The sequence below is a fragment of the Filicampus tigris genome, chromosome 4 (assembly GCF_054856515.1).
Source record: "Filicampus tigris isolate MCC_2025a chromosome 4, RoL_Ftig_1.0, whole genome shotgun sequence".
NCBI classification, from domain to species: domain Eukaryota; kingdom Metazoa; phylum Chordata; class Actinopteri; order Syngnathiformes; family Syngnathidae; genus Filicampus; species Filicampus tigris.
Genome location: NC_141220.1, coordinates 11,280,906 through 11,299,714, shown reverse-complemented (window position 1 = coordinate 11,299,714; position 18,809 = coordinate 11,280,906). Strand labels below are relative to the sequence as shown.

Here is an 18,809-nt window from a genome sequence, read left to right as displayed (position 1 = left end):
CAGCTCAGCAAGGTGTCAGCAAGATAAGTTTAGGTGTGATTCGATATGTTAAGTTTTCAACATATTAAAATGTTTTCCTCTGGGGGGAGGGGGATTTTCCAGCCAAAGTTAGTGGCATGTTTTTTTTCCAACTTGGAACGGAAAACACCAGACAGAAGGAGAAGAAAACAAAAAATGCTCAAAAACAGCCATTTGTTTTTCTTTCCACATGATTTCTAGCATCACCTTAGCAAAGTGCTCCTCAATTATTTTCTGTTACGCCCCCTAAGGAAGAAGAAAATACTTCACGCTCCCAACTCCCTGCTATGACTATAACTAGTATCATTTGTCTATAGTTGTACGTACACCTCTGCATAATATTGTACCTTTCTTAACATTATAAACAAGAAAAGAAATGCAGATCAACTGACAACAACTTTATTAACATTGCTTTTTAGCCTCTTCACCTTTCTTTTCATTTTCGGGACACACACGTCTGCCGTTGGCATCGCACTGTGCGCCCTCCCAAGGGGTCCTGCCCGACTATTTGAGAAGGACTGCCCTATAGTCTTATTCTACTGACTTTATTGCTGTGTATTTGTTCTTTTAAAAAATAATCAGCACAACCCAGTAAATAATGGATTGATGAATTGGCTGGTTGGCATTGTGTCAAAGTTTTAGTTCCTTTGTTGGACGACAAAAAGACACATGATCTGGAGATCTGCTACGTTTTGATGTTTCCATTATTAAGTGAGAAAGATGCACACAGCATACTGTAGATGTGATTACAAAATGGTTGCCAATGACTGAAATAATTACAACGAACATCTCGCTCTTATTTTCCGCAATGAGGCGACACGGTGGTCGACTGGTTAGCACGTCCGCCTCACAGTTCAGAGGTCGCGGGTTCGATCCAGGCTCCGGCCTCCCTGTGTGGAGTTTGCATGTTCTCCCCGTGCCTGCGTGAGTTTTCACCGGGTACTCCGGTTTCCTCCCACAATCCAAAAACATGCACGGTAAATAAAATAAAGGATGCCCCAATGTGGATATTTTTTGTCTTTTTCTTTTAAGCCATTTAGAGACAGTAGACTGTTGCACATTATTAATACTCTTTATGGAGGAAACACGATATGTAGTTTCACAATTCCTGATCACGGCTGACAGCATCTCCATTTCATGATTAAACACACCTTCAGCCTCTCACAAAGAATGACAACACTGTTTGAGGTTTACACATTTAGTGACCCATGCTGATGACAAATCAATTCTCACTCAATACCCACTCGTAGACAAAGCACCAACCTTAATTCTCCAACACGCTCTCTTTGACATGCAACATTTACACATAGATAGCTTTTCTTTAACAGCAATATTCAACAGTGAGACACATGAGAAAACAGATATATACAGTGACTTACATTATTGATAGATCTGATTTTATCAACAATATTTACAGAGTAGTGAGGAAATTGAACTTGTGATTTCCACATAAAACTTGATGGATGCCACTTATAGCCTTCAAGAGTAATCATCAGGACTGAACTGACAATACAAATGTATTACTTACCACAGATGGGTGCGCAAGTAATCACAACATTAGACACCGGCAATTTGTCCTCACAGCCTGGGAGGGATCATCAGTGGACAGAATATTTGCTTACAAAAAGCCTAGCAAATGTCGCAAAAGATGGAGCCACATCCTTCCTGTCAGTGTCCATAAGTCAACATGAAACACTGCATCCGTGATGAGATGACAAATGGTATTTTGTCATTGTAATTGTATTAGAGCTATTGTATGACTGCCACTGCTACAGGGGCATCCTCCACCATCTCAAACTGCGACAAGGCAGCCCAGGCATTTCTATATGTTGTGTAATTTTGTTTTTATTGCAAAGATCCTCCAGTCATATACACACACCCCTTGTGTTCCAAGTCTGCGATGTTTTTTTTTTTTTTAATAAATTTAGGAGTTCAAACGATGGATCCCTTGGATGAGGACAAGTGGATGGACTGGATGCGAACGGCCAGCGTTTTCTCCAAGTTCTGGAGAATGTTATAGCTGGGGCTATCTGGAGGTACATCATACAGAAGCTGTTTAAATGGCTCCAGCTCTATCAGCATGACCATGTTCTTTAGGAAGTAGCCCTCGATGTAGGATGCTAGGTCTGGTGCATCTAGGAACTGAGGAAAAAGTAAGTTAAAGGGTTGTAATTGCATTAAAAGCTCAATGTATATTCTCAATGTGATAAAGCTCTTGCTTTGTTTGCACCTTGGTGTGGTTGTAGAGCTCCACGCAAGTATCTGTATTTATGTTCTTTGTGCAGATAATCTCACAATGCCTCTGCAGTGCTTCCAACTGGAAGAATTTAGAGGCAGACAACAGCTGCAATAAAAAAAGTGTAAGCGTTAGGTCCAGAAGTTTTCCAGAGTCCAGAGTTTTATTTTTTGTCTGTCGTATTTGAAATGAATACATCGATATGATTGAAGGGCTTTCCAACCATATATATCTGGTCGTGTTACGTGGAGTATAAAAGATGTACCAAAAGCGCCATGGTCAGGTGAAGTGATGGATCATTTGGTAAATATATTGAATGGCGCATAATTGGCTTGAATTGGGGAAATTGACCTCAATTCTAAATTCTCGGCTTCAAATTTAGACACTAGAGGTCGCCAGTGCTTAAACACAGGACCACAAATCATGCAGAGAGACAGGTTCAATGCAACATTCTTTCAATATTCAATGCAACAGATGATATATATCATTTTATATTGATACATTATGTACTAGTTGCTCTGCATATTTGCTGTGCACTTGCTGTACTTATTTGCTATGATATGTTGTGATCATTTTCTATGTTTCATTCATTTGCTATGTTTTGATGTGACCTTGTTATTGAGATTGCTTTGCATGCTTAGCTATTGCCACATATATACTCAGTAATTGCTTACCAGATGCTATGTTTGTGCCATGTGCATATTCTCACAATATGTTACATGTGATAAGAGTTGTAACTATGCTAGGCCCATTGCTACATGTGCAGACAAATGTAGTAATGTGATTGAGAAACATAAGGTTGATTTTATTATTACTTATTGTGATATAGGAACTGGTGAAGAAGGATAAAAAGGAAGTATTAGCCTGAATGGTGGAATTTTATAAAAGCAATGTTTCATTGTACATTTGTAGGAAGATGGTGGGGTGATGCTGACTGTATGTCACTGAACAGGACATATGATTGATGGTCACACACCAATATGCTCTGTTGAACACAGGTCGATTGGCGATAAGGCAGATTCCAAATATGGAGTAAAGGTAATTCGGACAAGGGTGAACGATGAGGTAATGTCAGGAGAATCACGTGTTTTACAGTGGAATTTTCCATGACATCACCTCGAAGCTTCCAGAAGGATGAGAACCTATAAAAGGCCTCAGCCTTCAGAGATCATTGCTCTCTTTTCCTTCTGCCAGCTGAAGACGGACGTGCTGTAGTCTGAAGGACGCATAGAGAAAAGCTGCATGGACAGAGACGGATTTTTGCCTTTTGATTCTCTAGTGTAAGACGCTGTGACAAAAGGACTTATTTATCTTCTTTCGGACTTAACCAAATGCCAGCGACGGTAAGGTAACATTAGGAAAAGCACTCTATTGCGTTTAAGTGAGCCAGTTAGACAGCTTACTTTTCCGAATTCCAAATACCTTGTCGATGAATTAGACTTTGTGTTAATTAAGAACTGATCGATCTTAATTCCACCCAAAATAGACTAATGCTTGATTCTTCCTTTCTATCACATTTATGTCTTAAATTGCATTCAAGCCAATTTATTTATTTTAAATAATTTTCTTAAATTCATGCTCTTTTATTATTAAGGTTTATCCTTTCCATAATAATTAACAACTGGATTTTGTTGAGTTATCTCAATTATTGGGAGTTCAGATTTGGATGGAAAAATGTTTTGCTTATATGACCAATGAGTAATATCATTTTCATAGTATTATGATAAAAGAATGTCCTTTTCCAATTTGATTATTATCTTTTATCACTATTCATATTAATCGTTTCCAATTATTATTTGACTATTGTAACCATTTTATTGCATCTGCCGTGTTCAACATTGACCCATGATTATTGTATGATTTATTTATTCCTTTATTAAAATTTTCTTTAAATTATAAAATAATATTTGTCACCTTATTATTTTCTTTTATTTCAAACATTCAACCTTTTTAATAACGGTATATGCCATAAATGAATTCAAATAGATACTCCGGCTCAATGTAAACAAACCCGAACCATCCTACCAAGGAAAGCTAAATTTTCTAGGTCGTAACCAGGGCAAACAATTGTTAAGAGGTGGAGCTGCCTAAAAAACGAGAGTGGTCGGATCATTCGCCTCATTTCTAAAGTGGTCACTCAATAAGAGCGCGTGGGCGACGGAAGACGGGTTGACCTCGTAATACTACGGCAGTTAGTACCTAGAGGTGTCTCCCTCGACGCCGGCTTAAGAGAACTTCCGACCCCCCCATGAGGCTGCGTTACTGCGGGCGGGCGGGGGAAAAGGGAAAGTTCAAACCCGTTAGATGGAGAGCTGGCGAGGACTAGGACCGGTTAGTCCTCCAGTAAGTGGACTCTGACAATCTGTATACTGTTGAAAAGTTCAGAGAGAACCTCTGCCAGTTCTTTTATCTTTAATGCTCACGATCCTAACATTGATTGCCAGAAGACTGTATTTTCCCAGTTAGCTGCCATGGCTGCCAAGAAGATTGAGTACATGGCTGCCAAGAAGATTGAGTACATGTGCCCGTGGACCCTCTCTACTGAAGAAGGTTCCCCTGTCTAAAATTATTCCTGTCATTATACTGTTGTAGCCACGGCCCCATGAAAGGAGCAAGCAGCATAGTCTATCAATGGGTTGGAATTTTCCTATATGCGCCCCCACGGTCTTAGTATGTATGTATGTGTGTATATATGCTTATGGCCTCAAGACCTGCAAAACATTCCAACTACCGGTATATGCACACCATCACATGTGCACATTTTTTTCCTTTCTATTCATTTCCTTTCGTTTAATTTTTTTCCCCAAGATGATAAAAACAGAAAAATCAACAAAAAATACAATTTAAGGGAAGAGTGCGCTAACCTCCATAACATCAGGATTCCTAATGTGCAGAGCATCTGCTCCTCCACAGTAGAGATACTGCATCACAAGCTGAGAGGGAAGAAAAGCAAAGCTTTTAGCCACGCATGGATGCATACATTGTGAACACAAACAAAGGACATGAACATGGGGTTTGGAGTACAGTTATTACCTGAAAAATGTGGTATTTCACATGGCTTATTTCAATGCAGGTGTTTTCGCCACAAGGCCTATTTGCAAGAAGAGTTTTGAACCTAAACAAAAACACATTGATATGAAAAGTCATTTATTGTGATATAAAATGAACGTCAAGTCAGCATCACTACTATATGAAAGCATTGTCATCTCATGACTCAAATTACATTTTAGGTGTTACTGACCATAATTAACATTAACAAAACATTTATTGTTGAACGTTACCTATTGGAGGCTGTGTAGAGCAGGACTTTATGGGCATAAAAAGGCTTCCCCTCCACCAAAAACGTCACATCTGACATCTCTTTATTGTTCAGGAAGTGAGGATCTAAAAGACAAAAATAATGTTCATTTTGTGTTTAAAAAAACAAATAAATGTACGCCATGAAGGTCATACAAGCACTATTAATTTCAGTTCTATTTCTATTTCTGGCCACGAGATGGCACTCATTCCTCTTTCCATTCTGAAGCATTCAGTCAGAGTTGACCCAACAATTCCTTTGGATTTACACAGTCCAAATGCTGTTTTTATTTTCATAACAAGTACAACAGGATTCAGCAGAAAAAGGTATTGCTTAAAAACACAGCGACATGCTCTCACCAAGGCGCGATGACTGTTTACGTTTTATCTCTGCCAGTTTGGGGATGGGGTAGGGCCCGTAACACTGGGTGAAGATGGCTGACAGCTGTTGGCTGATCACTTCGTTCTGACAAAATAAAAAGTATACATAATAGGGCAAACATGGATTTCATTTCACACATATAAACCTGTGGTGGACATATATCCGACGTATTTTACACCTGAAGCTCCTAAGAGATGAGTGGAATGTGTAACACTGTGAAAAGCGACAAATGGGAAAGACATGGACTCTATTACAGGTATTCCCAATTTCCCTGTGCGTGTATGAGTTGCCAAAGAAGAAGGGGAAAGGAGGAACAGTGCAATTCACTACAACCCCCCCGTGTGCAGTAAGGTTGTTTGCTCTTAATGAGGCATGACAACAGCAAACAGCTAGTAACATCCACTAGGAATAAATAGATCTGTCTATACTGTACATGGAGCAATTGGTTGGAGTCAAACTACAGTGCTGTATAACTGGACCCTTTGATATCACACATTTCACAATTCCAAGTGGCCTTTCCATTGTCAATTTGTTCAAATTAACCTTCCACATTACAAATGTCAACCAGAAAGAGTCCTTTCCAATAGTTGCCAACCCTCAACATAAAACAGCACAGGTAATGTGATGAGTGTGAAGCAGTAATAACAAAGTACAGTATAGGGAAGAATTGTATCAGAGCAAAAATAAATCACACAAGTGTTGGTAATAGTAAACCTGAAAAACAATAAAACATGGAATAAATCATCATTTTGATGAGTAGGGCTTCCAGTAATAATTTAATGTCTACAGTACGATGACCAGAATGCAAAACCTCCTATCTGACAGAGGTGTCAAGTCCAGGTCCAGAAAATAAACCCTGTCACAGTTTGTCTTTAGCCACAAGTTCTTCTCCTCAACTGGCAGGTAAAGCAGTTCTTGAGTAGAAGCACCTGTGGCTAAAGACAAAGTGAGGCACCTGCATTTGACACCTCTGTCAGATAGGAGGATTTTAATTTTGGCCGTCAAGTGGACATTTACCTCTTAGGCTTATCATCATTTGATACGCTTGTGAGGTTTTTATGCTTAAAGTGGAAGTCAACCCAAACATTTTTTTTTCAAGAATATGTTCTACGCAGGCCCACTAATTGTAACAAGGCATTCTGATAAATATTGTGGAATAAGAGTGAGCAGTTGTGATGTCATTTTCAGTCGACAGAAGTGACAAAATGGCCGCTCCCTGAGATGGCTAAATACGAGTGGGTTAACTCTTATTCCACAAACACAATATTTATCAGAATGCCTTGTTTCAATTAGTGGGCATGCATAGAACATATTCTTGAAAAAATATGTTTGGGGTGATTTCACCTTTAAAAAAAAATAAAGCAAGCAAAACAGACTGGGTTGTCTCCACTTCCCCAACTTTTTTCGGGTTTTGGATTCTGGCTGTCATTTTGGACAATGTTTGTTGCCATGTTTAAATGCCAAACCATTTGAAACCTGTGGAGTCCACTGTCATTTTATACATTGGAGAATGATGACTCCAAAGAGTGGTTGCTCCATGATGTGACAGCGTGTACCTTGCTGGCTCTGAGGATCTGGAACATGAGAGGGAGGCCATGCGTGATGAGCTCCTCAGTGTATTCATCTTCCTCAATGCAGATAAATTCTTTAAGAAGGCCCTGGATCAGTGGCCGGCGATGCTGGGAGAAACACGTGCGCAGAGATTCCAGCCATGTGTGCAAAGTCCATGGCACCCCTGGGCACGAGGTAGGGATGTAAAAATGCAATGAAAAACAACAAGACATCCGATATTGTCAAACTACCTAGTAACTGAAGTTTTGTTATTAATAAGTCGACTAACCAAGGCTCCGTATGTCTATGGTGATATCGACATGCCCATGTTCTGAACTGTGGTACATGGCTTCTTTTAGGGCTTTCAATTTGGCCTTCCCTGTTCGTATTAGATCCGTCTCAGATGAACTCCTTCCCTCCAGCTCTGATCCTTCTGCCAGAATCTCTTCCAGGGATAAGACGTCACCTTTACCTTTCTCTGTGTGCGACAGCAGCTTCCGAAAGACATTTCTGGAAGAAACAAGCCAAAAAAGCAAACAAAAATAACAAATCAAGTTCAACACTTTGCCTGGCCTTATTTCTCAATTAATGTACATCTTCTGTTGTGCTGTACACAGTGTGACTATAAAAGCAAAAATACCTGTTGCATTGTAAAACAAAAACATGTATGGTTTAAGTAGTGATGATTTTGAGATCTATTCAAACTATAACTCTATAAAGTGGTTTGTAATTAAAAAAAAAAAGTGAGAAAGGTACATCAATGGACAACCAAGTAATACTTGCCATTTAAATGTGTTAAAAGTCACTGTTTTCACAGTGTTGAGAACAACACAATGTACTCAAACAACAACACTTTTGTCACAGAATGTTAATCATGTAATGACCAACCAAAAAAAACCCCACTCTCCATGTGTTAATTTCATGGTCCTTTAAGCTGCTGAGTAGATGAGTTTGTGGAGTGTACAGTATGTAATTTATAGTGTATACAGAGAAGGCGCAACAGTGAGTGAGGGTGTGTGCTACTGACTCATCTGTGGGTGTGTAATGGTGTTTGAACATTTAACTTAGGTTTTACCGTAGAGCTACATCACCTGTGTCCGTGTGCAGCTGCCAGGCTGTAAGAGTTCATATCTCCCTGTGGCGCAGTAGAGATGCCATTGCGGGACATGGTTCCCATCATGGGGTCGGCCCCCCGCTCCAGCAGCAGGCTTACCAGCTCAAAGTTGCCTGTGCATGAAAAGCAAATATGCACACACGCTCCACAGAATAAAAAAAGAACTAGATTATAGAGTCCCAGCCAGCTCTGAGGACATATTTGCCTTTAAGTCATGAGTCAGCCAAAGATGAGGCTGACATTCAGGTGAAGCTGTTAGAAATGGATTGGGAGGAGCAGCTGGATGGAAGTGGGGAAGAGGAGTCAGGGTGGTTGCGTGTACCTGCAGCAGCAGCCAGCTGCAGCGGGGTCTCGGTGTAGTTCTCCATCCCGTCCTGCAGGGAGCCTTCCACATTGGCTTTGGCATCCAGAAGCAGCTGCAGAGTTCAGGTGGAGTGACAGAGGAGGGCATGATGGGACAAGGGGGGAAAAGAAGACTTAGCTGGGTGACTTTGAGATAACACGCAAGACTCAGTTAATGAATGTTTGATTACTAATTTAGAATACAGGCGGACGTGGAATTAATTGTGCTCTTGTTTCATTAAGAATGGAACTAAAGCCAGCTGCCACTCACTATCACAAACCGGGCAGACTGTGAACCAAAACAAAGAGATGCTCTGAGCATCCACAGATTAATTTATTATTAATAACGGCTCCTGTCCAAATTTTTAAAAAGTAAAAACGCAGTTCCCCTGGCTTAGACACAATAAATATACGGTTGTACCAAGCATCTTGCTCACAGAAAGAGAATAAGCGTGTTATATATAACCAGTTTTACATAAAACCACTTGAAAATCAAATCTGTACATAGGGCATCACTTACTCTGCACACACACATCCATTTTACTGTTTTACACTGCACCTCAAAAGTATCTTGCATATTAACACATCTCACCATGCGCTGCCATCATTAAATACTAGTAAAAAGAAACATTTTACAGTGAAAAGCTTAGGAAATGATTTCATGTTATAGCTCTCTTTTTGATTCTTAATGCTATTCCTTCAAAGAGAGATCAAAACGCACAGGCACATGTTTAATGCATTTTCTGTTAAAATTAAATTACACAAATCCCAGTGCGTACATCATTTAGAGGGCAGACTGAATTAGTTAAAGTGAGTTCGATTTCATTCAGTCCGCTGTGGTTCACCTTTCCATTTACTTAATGGAGCCTGTTCCATTTGCTGGAAAAGGCAAATGGACACGCGATTGTTCACAACAAACCCCCTTCTCCATCATGTCAAAATGGAAATAAAAAGACAAAAGATGACCGTTGATTGATATGAAAATGTGGACCAACCATGAGCTGAAGCACAGAGAGAGTCAACAGATGAGAGAGGACATCACTACCTGCACCACAGGCACATGTCCATGTGACACAGCAAAAGTGAGGGGCGTCGCCTGGCGCGTTTCGGGAAAGACTGAGTGGTGCCTGTGCACTGAGTTTGGCACCTGGGGAATGGACATAGGGAGGGTGGTGGTTGAAGGAGGGGATGGGGGACATGAAAGGGAGATGAGGGAGAGAGACATGGAGACATTAAAAACGACGACATGGCCAAGCAAGCACAAGACAAGCTACTACAGGGAGGACAGAAAGCGCTTCGGGAGCAACTGGAGTAATCATCTAAGAGGCCTGGGGCTGCAGAGGACAACCTGTCAGCATGTTGACCTTCTAATGAACACAATAAATTGATCTGTCTAGTTAGGCCTCATCCTAATGGCTTTTCTCTGATCTCTACCCCCTCCACCTACCTCAGGGTTCTCTCTCGGCTATGGAAAATGTAACAAATCAAAGTGAGATTCTTGGTGCCAGTTAACATACATTTTCCACAGTTGAGAGTGCGTGATGAGATGCAAAGAAGTTACTGTAACATGATGAGCTAATCAAGTCAAGGCTAAGTGATGCATAAATTGCACTTAGCGTGTCTTTGTGCTTTGGCCAAATGTCAGTGAACTGCAAATCAAATCTGGCACAATGGTTGATGATGCATGCTGCTGAGGTGATAATGGACACGGTCAAGAGGCTTTAACTTGATGTTCTCTCAGACATCTCCGTACGTCTCGCCTCCTCCATGGATTCTGTGAGACGTCGCCTGAACTAAATGGCGTGACTGTTTCTCCGTTTTAAATCAATACAATCAAACAATAACCAAAACGAAGTATAGGCTTTATTGCAGAAGTCAATTATTCATTATAAGCAGGATCCCACAATTTTAGGCAATATATCTTTGCAGCTGTTGCATTGGATTTATGTTTGGAAAGGTTTACCTGATGGTGTGGTCGGTCAGGACAATAATTGCCTCATGATTATGAGTGCTTAAAAAACAATCAGTACAATGCATGGAGAGGATTATGAGAGAGATGAGGGTCAATATATTTGTTTTTCTCCAATTATCGCACACAACGAGACATAGGGTTCTTTCACAGAAACACCTTTGATGTCTTGCTGTTCTCACTACAATGTGTAGGTAGGTATTGTGCGTAACCATTGTTTTGCAGTTGACCTTGAAATACCCGAGAAAAACTACAATCAAAACACTAACCTCATTGTTAATATTAGCTCCAGCATCCAGCAGCATCTGCACCATGGCTTCATCTCCACGGACACAAGCATACATGAGTGGGGTCATCCCCTGCATGAGCACAAGCACCAAACACAACAGCCGTTGCGTCATATCTGAGGGTAATGCTGTCGTTTTAGCAGAACATCACATGCGCACTTTGGTTTTGCTGCACAAGTGAGAATGCTCATTGTAAAATGCCAGAAATGTAGCCCCGTGTTGACAATATTTCTGGAAAAAAAAAACCTCTGGTGAATTATATTGTGCTTTAGTAATGGAATTTACATTCAGGCAGCATTGTAGAGAATGTAGCAAGCATATCAGCCAAACAATCAAGGATCTTAGCTCGGGCTTTTCTGGATAGAATTAACTTGTAAACTTCATGCATGTGTGACATGAAACACACATGAAACGATTGTCCATAAAGTGTTGAATAGCGTGTAAATGTTGGCATGTGAAAGCGGCCCAAAGTTAGCTGGCAGAGGCTCCAGCTCAGCCATAACCTTGGACAGGATAAACTTTGGAAGGATGGATCTGAATCAAATATTGCAGCCAGCATCTATCAATCCTGTTCACCGCTTATCCTGTTCAGTGTCATGGGGAGCTGCAGCCTCTCCCATCTGATTTAGGGCAAAATGCGGACTACGAGTCATGCAAACAAGAAGTCTATAGAATTCAGCAAAACTGACTACATACTAAAATACTGTTTACAAATTCAGGATCAGTTTTCAAATAAACGGCACCCAAAGTCAGGTGCGGTGTACCCACTTACTAGCTGTGCTCTATATGAACGTTTCAAGGGAAAAAAAAATCTCTTCACATCCTCTGTACTTTGCCTCTGGACCAAGGTTAAAAAAAAATCTTAGATGTGGCACTGGCACTTGACTGAGCTCTAATAAACCGCAGTGAGTGCAGAAAAGCAATTCATCATAAAGAGAGAGTTTTTTCCCCTTTATTTTGACTCTGATACAGTTTTTTTCTTGGATCTCTTTAGAATGTTATTAGTTGCACAGAGGTGGACCTACTGTATATTTTAAGCCATATATGTACTGAAATGTTGTTGCCCTAGATCAGGGGTATTTGTATTAGACTAATTTTCATCTCAGGCCACTCTATAGTCAAGGTCTTCCTCAGAAGGTTAGACCATAACACATTTTCCCACAAGTGTTTTCAAACTTTTGTTACGCATTCCAATATAAGGTCAAACTTTTTGAACATAATTTGAAAAGTTATGTTTGGTGCAAACGCAACCTTCAGGGAAGCATGGTAGTGGCAACATTTGTTTTCAGCTGGAACTAAGGCCTTAGACAAGGGGGAGGAAATTATGAACAGGTAGAAATAGCAGTCAGTGTTAGCACAAAACCTTCTGGCTTCTGATAGAAAGCAAAATATAAATGGCAGGAAAAGCCCATTAGATCATCTGAAATTTATTTGTGGTTATTTAAAGAGCCTCTTAATGGTGGCGGGCTGAATTCCATTTAAAATGACTTTATGGGGTTACTTAATTTTTGACCACAGCCACGCCCCAGTTATAAAAGGGTGTGCACAATTGTGCAATCACATTATTATTATTATTACTATTATTATTATCATTATTTTTACTATTATTATTAGTTTCCCTCATGAAAGAATTGAAAGGAGTTGATATTATTTTTCTTGGTCTCATTTTTTTCTGTCGACTTATTTTTTCTTTATCTTGAAGCAGCCACCGTATATTTATGCTCCTCTGTTCCACATGCAGTATGACAACTTTCTGTGCACTTTCAGCAAGTGTAAATGTGCTTTAACATGAATTATTAAAGTGAGCTGACTGTCTCTAACCTGCTCACTCATGCTGTTGATACCATCCGGCCCCAGCAGGTTGACAGCCTGCTTCACCAAGTCTGTGCGTCCACAGCTGAGCATATGGAAGCCCAAGTTCTGCAGGAGCTTTGCCTCGGTTGAGGCAGCATCCAGTTTCCTTGAGGCGCTGAAGCAGTCATCCGTTCTGAAGGGCAAAGCGCATCAAGTGAGTTAGGTGGATGTTTTGATGAGTGCAATGCGCAACTGATCACCCAAAACACAGTTTCAATTTTTTACGAGGCTATACAAGCGCCATAATTCCTTGCTGACATGAATTGTGTTTTGGAAGGTGTGTGCATGCGTGTTTGTGTGTGTGCACTGTGAAGCCTAAAGGACTGCAGCTGTACCGGAGTTGGCGGGGCTCGCAGTCCACTCCAGGCAACAGCAGCCTGGCAGCCTGCCGAACATCATCGCTGTCCACAGAGAAGCTCCGTCTGTGCTCAGTGTGAACAACAGCCACACGCACCCACTCCATCAGAGGCGGTAGCACCATGAACGGCCTGTGGGGGGAGATCGAGATACATGTGCGCGTCAGCAGGTATGCAATAAACTGCAGACGGTAAAAAAAAAAAAAAAAATCCATCTCAGACACCATTTGAATATGTTATCTTAGCGCAACTGCTCAGAGAGATGGTATTTGAGTAAAGGATGACCCCTGCCAAGAAAATGGAATCAAAGACAAAAAAAATCGAAAAAACACTTGCTATAGAGATGTGCTGGAGTGAGAAAATTGCATAAACATTATAGGGTATAGATCATGCTGCCACGTAGTCAGTTTTCCACTCTATGACTAAAAAGCGCTTTCATAAATGTTGATGATTTTGCACTTTTATACAAAGTCAAAGCAGAAAAAAATGTGATTCACTCAACTTGGAATTCATCCATCCATCCATTTTTCATACCGCTTGTCCACATTAAAGCTGGCTCGAGGCCTTTCCCAGTTGCCTTTGAAGAGTCAGGCGAGCTACAGCCGGCAATGGTACTCAATTTCTTTAGTCCACAGGTGTCAAACTCACGGACCGGGGGCCAGATCTGGCCCGCCATATCGTTTTATGCAGCCCAGGAAAGCAAATTATGTGCATCAACTTCATGTTTCTTGCTAAAATACCAGAACTGCAAATTGTCTTCACTTTTGAAAATATATTGCAAGCATTATTTGTTACCCTTTTAAAATAAACCCTACCATTTAAAAATAAATGTAATCATATTTGAACAAACTGATTTTACCGGCCTCTGATTTCAAAGGTAATTATTCATCCATTTGTTGTGTGTATGTAATATGAGACGATTATACATTTATTTGGGTTCACAGTCGTAAAGGCTCTCCAAAGGAAACTGTAACTACCATGTGACCCATGACAAAAATTTGATACCTCTGCTTTAGTCAGTCCCTGAGCATTATCGCATGTCCTGTCGTCCATTGTGGTGAGTCCGTTGCCCATGTAAATGTGTTACTTTGCACACTAGTTGTTTTGTACTGTGCTTTCAAGTTGTTGTTTTTTTAATTTTTTTTTCCTCTATTACCTCATACATTGTTGTTTTTTATTTATTTTGATTTTTTTTTTTAATAATAAACCATTTTTAGAGATTCCTCTGCATTCCTTGCCTGCAGTCGGGTCAACCTTATTTATGCCTGCACACCGCCACAGTGAACCCTCCAAACGAGAGCGTCACAATCCGTCGCTGGCATGGATTTTAATTATTGAATAAGAATTTGGGGACAAATTAAATGATATTGGATTTCCGGCAGCACCCCTGAATATCTCAAGGCATACGAGTGTGCATTGCATCCTAGTTAGGAATCACTTCTCTAACTATTATGGGCACCTGAATAGTTTGTAATTCTATATCTACAAAATATGGCAATCATATGGTGATTGGTATGGCCAATGGTAAATTATGGCAATATATATTGCATTAAGAGGGCTTGAATTATCACAGTGCAGCGCATCGTTGTGGTACATTCTCGTACTGTGCTTGGATTACACAACCACACAAACACTCTGTAATAGAAGCCAAACAAGCAGATGGAGTGCATCTTTATCACATGCCAGCATACTGTGTTGTAAGGTGGTAAGGGCGTACTTGTTGAAGTCCCGCTGAGACAGATGCAGCAAATGACAACCATATGGTTGATCCTGACCCCAGTGTTTACACTGTGAGAGATGATCCCTGAATTCAATACTAGTGCGAAGGCAACCTGATACAAAAAAAAGATACTGACTACAAATGGAAAAAATCTTATTCATGCAGTTGAAAATATGCATACTGCACATATGAAATGCCTCCACCAACCCGACATGTTTACACACCTCAGTTTTTACTACAGCCACATGACTGAAAATATGCATGCATGGTGCTACATTTCGACCTTCGCTGATATAGCCACAGCTTGTTATGCAAACCAATATGCACTTTTTTTCCGCTAAGGCAAGTAAATGAGTTTATAAAGCAATCGTAAACATTCTCTCAAGTCCCGCCCGTTGTGACATCCTACCAATGTTTACTGTGCTTGCGCACGCATGCTCACCACGGCAATAGTGAGGTGCGTTAGGTTGAGTTTAGGGTTAGGTTGAGGGGTATGCTGTCTACTCAGGGGGGAGGTTTCGCAGGAGTAGGTGTTTGTTTTGGTAGCTAAATGCTATCTTCCTCCAATAGTCCCAGCCGGTAAGCGAACGTGCATAAGAAAGTAGTCAGATAATGAGCTTTAAATAATGTTGCTGAGTGCATGGATGCTTTTTGAAGGGGGGGGTTGGGATAACGTAATGTAAGGATGGAAGCGCTTTTAAAGGACGAGGATGGACGGGGTCGGAGGATTATCTTTATGAATAAGGACGGAGGGACGATGACGGAACGGTACCCAGGTCGGATGACGGAGGACGGACCAGCAAAAAAGGGTAAATTGCCCATCTCTGATTATTTGGTTGCTGACTATTTAATCCCACGTAGGTCAATCTCAAGTATTCAATGTTATAGCATACTAACAGATAATATTTGATATAAGTAGATGTTCCATGCACGGATAGATAAGATAGTGATGTGTTATCTATAAACTCTCATATGGGTATTGTATATCTGTTTGAAGAAACTTGGTCTGCTCCCCGGAGATTTAATACTGGCATCTTAATAGGGAAAATAATATATGTACAGAGCTTGACGTGCATGTGGTACAAACCTGTAATGGTTGCTATCTAATCACTTATCAGTGCTGCGCTCAATTTAGACGTTGTCATGTATCTTTCATACATCTAAGCAGAGCCATTTAAGTTTTGCTAGTCTCATTAAAACAACGCAGAATGCTTTATCAAGAGGCACGGAACACATTTGCTCCATCACAAGTCCGACAGCAAATGAAGTTCATGAACAGTTCAAGGTCTTGTTGCTCTAGCAGAGCCCTACTAAATAAATAGAGGCACTGCCAATGTGTTTAATATGACTAAACCATCAGTGAAATTCTGTCTTGTGTGTGTGTGTGTGCGTGCGTGTGCATGCGTCTGTTTTACCAAACGTTGTTGGAGTTAACGCAGATTCAAGTTGGACATCCATGGAGCTGCATTAGCTGAAAGCGATAATGCCGGCCCACAGTGGAAGCCTGCTCACACTCAACTGTCATCCTTGCATCACACCACGCACAATGCTGTGAGCCGACATGGTTTTCCGCTACATTGTAGGAAATTCTGAACAGCTCAAGGTTCTGTATAAATGCCCAAGAAGAACATTATACATTTGACCTTCCGCCATTCTTGAGGACTGTGCTGCGACTTCCTTAGCCTCAACATCCGCCAACAACATTTGTAGGCAAATGACTTGTCCACAAATTAGCAATCAAGGGAAATAACACGAAAACATTGCCAGAGCCTTACATCATTCTGACATACTGAGATGGTGCTGCTGCAGCATCAATCAATACTGACTGCATCTGCAGGTCTGCTGCAATGACTCCTTTCTGCAACAATTAAGGTCATTTAAAGGACTTATTCTGTATTTTTTTTTTTTTTTACAATTACTTTTAAAAGCTGTTCTATGAGTCCTTAGGAATCTGGTCGGCCAGTGTGGGAGGAGGTTGAGGAAGTAGAAGGAAATAAAATCTCAGTCTGCAGAGGTGCATGAGTACTGTGGGGTGATAAGGGAGAATTACCTATGGATTCTACAGTTATATTGCTGTATGCTGAAGTGAGACGGGTGCATAGTGTGTACAGGGGTGTAAATTGAGTCCCCCTGCAGTTGTCTGGTCCTTGTAAAGCATAAATTAATTTTACAAGACACAAGAGTCGGACAGATAAATCAATATCAGCCCCTATAAGGGTGATTTAATTAAGAAAATGTTGTCTGCATCAGGTACTGTAGATGTTTTGTTTTTAATCTGAGTATGTGACAAATAAATATCAACAGATTAAAAGAGACAATTTACTTACATGGGAAGATTTTGCCATAACAGAAACAGTCATTTTTTAAAAATGTAACGCAGAAAACCCCATTAACCCTGGAACACTAACAATAAATTAGTAACACCATCACTAACATCGGGTACATTTAACCTGATATAATGTCCCAGATAAAATACAGTTTTCATCAATTTACGTACAAGTACCACAATGTATGCCAAATTGGAAGTTGTCTTCTTTAATTTCCTAATACAAAATACCACATAAAAAATGTGTGGGTGAAAATCACCTGACGTTGGTGTTCTAGGGTTAACGTAAAAATGAAAAAAGGGGAAAAAAATTAAACACCGTTAAGTGTTTTTCACAGAACATCGACGATATGATGAGAAATCTTGGATTATAAACCATGGCAGCACAGAACATCCCTGGAGTGAACAAAATAATTTGCTGAAATGCGGGGGTCATTGGTGGCCCGCAGGATGATATTTTGCGGTCCCTTCTTGACATCATAGTTTAATGCTAGTGCAGCCCCCATCGTGTTATTGTTCTGTGAGTTTTGTGTGTATTTTTAATCACTAAAGGGCTACCATAACTCAGATTTATGACATCTTTCAGTAAAACGTAATTCTGAAATGACACCAAGTAGAAGGAAAGGATATCCTGTCAACCTGTCCTGGTCATGTCTCACACAACCTGCCATGAAGAGAAAGGTTGTCGACGAGAACGGCCAATTTCAAGAAAAAACAGGAGACGGAATGTTTTTTTTTTTTGTGTTGAGCAGGGGCATCCCGACATGTCTTGAATGCACAGAGAAAGTTGTGGTGCTCAAGAAATCAGACGTTATTACTCAACTGGACACGAGGGAGATGGGAGAGAGGACCAGGTCAATACTGTAATCTCTTTCACGTTCTGAAGAACTGTTAATGTTCTCAACTGTTATTAATAACGATTGGGATTGGATTTTGTTTTTTAATCCTGAAAGGCTATTTTGGTGGAATATTCGATGCGACCCAGACATATCCAGACTCACAGATTTATAACCGATAACTGATTTTGCGTAAAATGCAAAATCTCTGTGTAGTCTACTAATATTAGGGACACAACAAAAAATTTTGAAAAATATTTCATGTCATGTAATGTCTATTGTATTTTTTACAAAGGGTAAAACCAAACCATAAATGAAAATGCTATTACAGAAGACCCCCATTGATTGCACGCCCGTGGTTTCACAGTTTTTTAAGCGATCGTTCGACAGGTCCCGAATTTAAATTTTCATTCTAAAAGTTCTTAAAATTACTGTAACATAATTCAATTAGCCCGTCTATGGCATTTTGCATAATGTGTGCGCATTAAGATAGTGGCCTTTTGTTAGACAAAATTAGATGT

At 40.3% G+C, this 18,809-nt stretch overlaps 1 protein-coding gene across 2 annotated transcripts in view; it reads right to left on the bottom strand.

Annotated features, from left to right (window-relative positions):
- Window positions 1–1,200: 1,200 nt before the first annotated feature.
- abtb3b (ankyrin repeat and BTB domain containing 3b) overlaps window positions 1,201–18,809 on the bottom strand; it is a 94,059-nt gene continuing 76,450 nt past the window's right edge. Inside the window, exons 4-17 of one of the 2 annotated variants that reach the window (XM_086027097.1) lie at window positions 13,386–13,538; window positions 13,018–13,183; window positions 11,179–11,268; window positions 9,986–10,087; window positions 8,921–9,014; window positions 8,576–8,711; window positions 7,774–7,994; window positions 7,490–7,668; window positions 5,912–6,017; window positions 5,536–5,638; window positions 5,288–5,369; window positions 5,119–5,187; window positions 2,249–2,362; window positions 1,201–2,160 (exon numbers count right to left, since the gene is read on the bottom strand). In XM_086027097.1, the coding sequence (XP_085883223.1) occupies window positions 1,951–2,160; window positions 2,249–2,362; window positions 5,119–5,187; window positions 5,288–5,369; window positions 5,536–5,638; window positions 5,912–6,017; window positions 7,490–7,668; window positions 7,774–7,994; window positions 8,576–8,711; window positions 8,921–9,014; window positions 9,986–10,087; window positions 11,179–11,268; window positions 13,018–13,183; window positions 13,386–13,538 (1,825 nt within the window). In that variant the 3' untranslated portion in view covers window positions 1,201–1,950. The remainder of the gene's footprint in view (window positions 2,161–2,248; window positions 2,363–5,118; window positions 5,188–5,287; window positions 5,370–5,535; window positions 5,639–5,911; window positions 6,018–7,489; window positions 7,669–7,773; window positions 7,995–8,575; window positions 8,712–8,920; window positions 9,015–9,985; window positions 10,088–11,178; window positions 11,269–13,017; window positions 13,184–13,385; window positions 13,539–18,809) is intronic. The other variant, XM_086027098.1, reaches the window with a different exon arrangement.